Source organism: Triticum dicoccoides, chromosome 2B (assembly GCF_002162155.2).
Source record: "Triticum dicoccoides isolate Atlit2015 ecotype Zavitan chromosome 2B, WEW_v2.0, whole genome shotgun sequence".
NCBI lineage: Eukaryota > Viridiplantae > Streptophyta > Magnoliopsida > Poales > Poaceae > Triticum > Triticum dicoccoides.
Genome location: NC_041383.1, coordinates 637,130,434 through 637,136,131, shown reverse-complemented (window position 1 = coordinate 637,136,131; position 5,698 = coordinate 637,130,434). Strand labels below are relative to the sequence as shown.

Genomic DNA, 5,698 nt, shown 5'->3' with positions numbered 1-5,698 from the left:
CGGGTTACCTGGTATACAATAGGTTTTCGGGCCTCGCCCGTAATAAGAGTCCTACTCTAAGCCTCTTAAACCTTTGTGTCTTCCAAGCTTAGGTGTAGTCCGTCTGGCGTGGAATCCATCGCGGGCCGGTTCCCTGGGACAATTTTCTCCTTTGGCCCATGACCTCTTCAGCTCACGTCATCTCCCGCAAAGGTCTTCTGACCCAGGCTGGGTTACACTTCCAGGCCCTTGTCGGATCTTCCCTGGCCGGGTCTCATCCGTGGGGAATGTCCCTCAACACATGACGTACTACAGGACCAAGTGCATCCATTCACGCACATACATTGTTGGATGAAGCTCAATGGGCAGTTTGTGTGGGACGACATGTGTCGGCTCTGGCTCTAGTATCATTGGATTTGAAATAGATGATTTCAAAAAACTTGTTGAACATCTGGTTATCTCATTGAATTTGAACTATTGTTGTACTAGAGATATTTGCATGGATGAGTTATGCTATTTTCCATAATTACTTTGAGTGTAGCGTGCTTGGTTTAGTAAAAACATACAAAATATCATCCATTTTATGTGAATTACCGGCTCCCATATCACTGACCGTGAACTAGTCCCACCAGTCCGCAGACGGATAAGGTGTCCGATTTAGGGGCAGAGTTGGAGATGCCCTGACTCTGCCCATGCATGAATAAAGGGATTTTAGTGTAAACAAAAGGACCAATTTCACCATCCAGGTTGTACAAAAGGCAAAGCCCCAGCATAGCAGCATAGGCGGTACGTCTCTAGAAATGCAAGCAGTTTGGTATCAGAATTTTGCATAATGCAACCAAGCACCAACATCCAACCACTGTAAGATGCCACTGCCATACGCATGATCATTGTCCAAGGAGACACTATACATGTTTCCTAAATATATAAATTCGGGTAGATGCAGAATACACTGCAGAAGAAGAAAATACGCAAAATGCCATGAGATCCAAGGCACACAGCAGAGCATCAGCAGTAGAACATGAGCCTTTTCACGCTGTCACTGAGCTTAGGCAGGGGCGTCGTCTGCAATGGAGTGGATCTGTACAGAGTCGTGCAGCTGGTGGCCACCGAATCTGACCTCTCAAGGTACAGCCTGCCCCTGTACGCGGCGAGATGCGCATAGTACGCAGGGGGCACAAGGGACACCGGCCTGGTGCACCGCACGAAAGTGTAGCAAAGATTGTGTATCAGCTGCTGCACCTCGTCGGACTGGAACCTGTTCTCGTCCAACAGGACGTGGTAATGAGTTGGACGGCTCGTCCCCTTGGTGCCCCAGTGGCTGCACAGGTAGAAGTCGAATTCCCTCGGGTGTGTGATCACCGTGTCGACGACCGTCCCCGGCGGTATGTTCTGATCGGAATAGTGTGTGGAGCCACCGTTCTTCTCCCTGTGGAAGAGCCTGGTGTGATGCCTCTTCTGAACCACGACGAACGTGGTCAGGGGCTTGTAGCCTGGGTACCTCAAACAGGCCACTCGCAGGGCATGCATCTCCTCCTTGAGGACCTTGTCGAACTGCGTCTCGCTCACGCCATCCCGGAAGAATATGATTCTACCCGGGAGCTTGCCAACTTCTTTCAGGAACTCTTCAAGTAGTTCACCAGTCATCACATCCAGGTGTTCGATTATTTCTTTCCGGTGCGTTTGCGACCTCATCCTGGAAATGTACTTGTTTGCCGCAGGCCAGTTCATGCTTGCAACTACGGCGACCACCGATGGGCTCGAGTCGTCGAGTGGGTGAGGGTGTGTGACATCAGCACCCATGAACATCACTGGCTCCTCATCTGAAAATATTCTAGGAATTTGACATGGCAGGCTGTTATAGAGGGAAACATTGCAGCCCCCAAGCTTAGCATTCATCTTTAGGGCTAAATTGGCCACAAACTGCACGGTCAGCTTGCTTAAGTTGGGATACAGGCAACACTGTGTCACAACACCAATGGACGTTTCAGCAATCCGCTTCAGATCAGCATAGCCACGGTGCCTACGTTCCATGACACAGATTAGTAGTTGCAGGTTGCCTGATGCAGCTTCTTGAATTTTCCCCAGTTTACTCTCCAAAATGCCAGGATTATTGAGAAGTTGAATCCGCTCAAACAATGGGCTGATGACGGGTTTCTTGTTTAGAAGAATCCCAAGCTGCTCGCACCGACTTGATAGCTGGTTGACAAACTTTGGAATGTAGGAGTGCTGCTCCGGGGTACCACCAAAGCTTATCAAGGCCCAGTTTTTAATCTTGGAGCCATCAGTAACATGGCTGTCCAGCAAACTCCATTGGCGATCAAATCGGTGTGGCGTCATATCCGTAATGCGCCCTCCACTACCAAACTTGAGTCTTGGCGGCAAGAGAACCCTCCCAGAGAGTTGTGTCATGTCCTTCGACACTTGGAGATTGAATTGGTCGGCGTAAGAATTACTGCAAGAAGAGTAAGGTAGCTATGATTAAATCTGCATGACAGAGTCATAGAGTTTAGAACAAAAGACACTTCTATAGTTCACAAGTGCTGCTGCAAAACTATTACAAGACAAGTATGATGAACCATACCTTCCAGCACCAAATTCTTCTTCGACAATGCCCTTTATGATTCCCTTTCTTTCACTTGGTCTTTGGCACCCCATTCTGAGAACCTTGGAGGTTTGTTCATCTGAGAGCTTGCCAAGAAACTTCTGACCCTCACAAACTACACAAAGCTCCATTGGCACATAACATGGTTTGCTCCTACCAATCTGCAAGCATGGCATGTTCCTGAACTGTATATCATGGTTGTATTGCTCCTTGAAGTAATCCACCACCATAAGATCTTTGGCACTTCGATCTCGAAACTTGAGGTTTTCGGTTGTCTCCTTGGTCAAGCTATGCACATGGTACCTTTGGTCGGTCTCACGATGGCATACGCGAACCTGAATGTTCTTCAAAGCTTTCTCCACCTCTCTCCGCTCCTCTTCTGACAAAGCCCTAGTTTTTTGATGCGAAAGGTCCTTCAAGAAGTCAAAGCGCTTCTGCAAGTACACAATCATGCCGGTGCTCTCGTGGAATACTGTGAGTGAGAGGTCAACATTAAGGGCGAGACCTTGCTTGGTTGGTCTCAGGCTCTGAAAGAAACCTCTTAATCCAACAGCCCCACCACCAATCTCCCTTGCTTCTCCCATAGAGCGTGGATACAAAGACCGGCCTACCAGAACGGAACTTTCCATGGCACCTTCTCGCAAGATGACTTCCAGCGCATGGAGGTAATCTTGAGGGAGTGAAATGCCATCCTTGTCTTCGGTCAAATACTTATTCAAGTCCTCACCACTTAGCTTCGAAACCAATCGAATGTTCACCTGGAAAACTTTAAAACTCTGTTTGTCAAGCATGTGGCCATTCTTTTTATCTACTGGACATCGTGCTGATGCAACTGGGAGATTGACGAAGAACTCGGCCTTGTTCTCCTGAAACTCAATAGGACTATAAAGGTCCCTGCGGCCATCAAAGGCCGGCAGCGCACCAGAGAGAACACTTGAATTTTCTTGAACAAGCTTGTTCTTGATCATTCTTGCTGTTTCCTTGGATGGATGAGGGGTAATGTCAATATCATACTGGAAAATCTTTTGATCCGGACTGAACCGCACAAGGAAATAATTTGCAGATAGAGGAATCACAGCCCCCTCGATCCCCCCATTGTCCGGTCTCCGCGCAATGGGACTTCTTTGGTGATTGCTTGAGGGCCTATGATGGCCGTTTGCATGATCCATTCCGACATCAGATGCCTTCTTCTCACGTATGGAGAACTTTTTGTGCGGAAGCGTCTTGGCATCTGCTAGTACATTGATACTGACATGTAAGGAACCAGAGAATCTAATCATATGTACTAGTAGTGGTTACAGGAAGAGAACTTCTCAACTAAAAGCAAGAGAATGATAAGACCAATATCTATAACAAGTGCAACTATGAAGCAAATAGGTAGCAGTAGCAGAAGCACCAAGATAATGGTACATGACTGTACCAACAAAAAGGAAGAGGAGGTAATGGAACTTTTTTTTTACCAACAGATTCTCCCAAAAGATAACCACGCCCCATTCATGAGGAGTGGAAAGGGATCTAACTTTCAAGAGAAAAAGGTGTCATCCGCAGTACCACAAATAGCACCTTGGCTGTGTCTCGGCTCAGGCTGTCAAAATTGCATCCCACCCATGGAATGCAGATTAATCCAAATATATATGGCACAAAAGGGACAACAGACAAGCATACAGTCAAAAGTAGAAATCCATAAAATCACAAGCTTCCTAAGATTTCATCTGATTAACTATACAGCACTGTGGCATTGATCCGAAAACACTGTACTGCATTACCTTTGTATGACAAGCGAATTAATCCCTAACTATACAGCTAGCAGACACCACTTCACATCAAACTATGCATCATCATCACCCATAAAAATAATAGCTGCAAGTAAAAACTAGCTCACACTGAGTAATATATTTAGGTGGGGGAACACCACCACCCAGGTATTATATACTATGAACTACTAGTAGAAAATACAAAAACAAAGATGCGGGAAGTAACCGAGAAAAAGGTGCCTTTTACCCTGCGGGAGCGGCAGCAGCGCGGCGGTGACGGCGTGCGGGGGCGGCGGCGGCTTCTTGGATGGCCGGTGCGTCCACATTGCCCCCCTCTGCGCCGCGCCGGCCATGGGTTTCCCGTAGCACGTGGCGGCCGCGGGGAGCAGGTGCAGCGGCGGCGGCTGCTGCAGGTACAGCAGCACAGGCGGCGGCAGGGGCAGCGCGACCGCTCCGTTATTATGCGCGCGGCCGGAGTTTATAGGCAGGGGCAGGAGGGCCGGATAGGCCTGGATGATCGGGTACTGTCTGTGGCCGCCGCCGCCGCCGCCGCCGCTACCACAAACTCCGCTCCACTTCCACCTCCCATTCCCGCCACTGCCGCCGCCCCCGCCGCCGCCGCCGCCATTACTACCAGCGTTTCTACCATCGCCCCCTCTTCCGGCCTTCCGCTCGAACTTGGGCCCCCCTTCCCTCTCCATGGCCGCCAAGGACTTGCTGGGAGAGTTAACCAAAACTAATCTGTCCGTATGCAGATTTTGGTGCGGAAGTACCCCAGCTTCTTGTCGTGTTCTTGGGTTGTGGGTTGGGGTTTTCTTGGATGGTTGGAAGGTAGGGGGGCAAAAGGAAGGGAAGGAAAGGGAAGTGAAGGAAGGAGGAGTGGGGGTGGGAAGGGGGATGGGGTCGGCATTAATGGGTTGGCAGAGGGAGCGTCTGCGCAGGCAGCTGTGCAGCGCAGCTGTGCTGCGCAAAGCCGGAGCTATGCTGCGCCACTGTGCGAGATGCAATGCTCTCCTGCTGTCGCCTTAAAAGTTTCCAAGAGTTTCCTCCCTTCTGCTGCTGTCCTGCTGCCTAGTCGTCTTTCCTATTTCTTGGAATATCTTCAATAGTTTGTGTATCATTTTGATGATAAAATTTTCTAGAGTATTAAAACAACCTGTCATAAAATTACTTCAATAGAGTGTCCAAATTATCTATGTTTAATATTTAAGAAATTTCCGTATCGTTTAATCCTGAAATGTGTAGATAATTCATCACGAACATAATAAGCGTGAAGATCAAATGAACAGTAATCATACACATGGTATAGACATATAATCAGGTAGATATTATTGATATCGACATGTCCAAATTAATTGAT

General features: G+C 48.4%; 1 protein-coding gene across 1 annotated transcript; it reads right to left on the bottom strand.

The window, feature by feature from the left end:
- Positions 1 to 772: 772 nt before the first annotated feature.
- Positions 773 to 5,210, bottom strand: LOC119365309 (protein argonaute 7-like). The gene is made up of 3 exons (XM_037630930.1): positions 4,586 to 5,210; positions 2,564 to 3,815; positions 773 to 2,434 (listed from the first exon to the last, which is right to left on the bottom strand). Exons 1-3 carry the CDS (start codon positions 5,037 to 5,039, stop codon positions 988 to 990), a joined length of 3,153 nt encoding a protein of 1,050 aa, XP_037486827.1. The 5' UTR covers positions 5,040 to 5,210; the 3' UTR covers positions 773 to 987.
- Positions 5,211 to 5,698: the final 488 nt, after the last annotated feature.

Coding starts and splice junctions, on each gene's coding strand:
- LOC119365309 (XM_037630930.1), bottom strand. CDS start 5,039: ATGGAGAGGGAAGGGGGGCCCAAGTTCGAGCGGAAGGCCGGAAGAGGG. Junction 3,816..4,585: donor GCTGCTGCCGCTCCCGCAGG/GTAAAAGGCACC, acceptor ATGTACTAGCAG/ATGCCAAGACGCTTCCGCAC. Junction 2,435..2,563: donor GAAGAATTTGGTGCTGGAAG/GTATGGTTCATC, acceptor CTCTTCTTGCAG/TAATTCTTACGCCGACCAAT.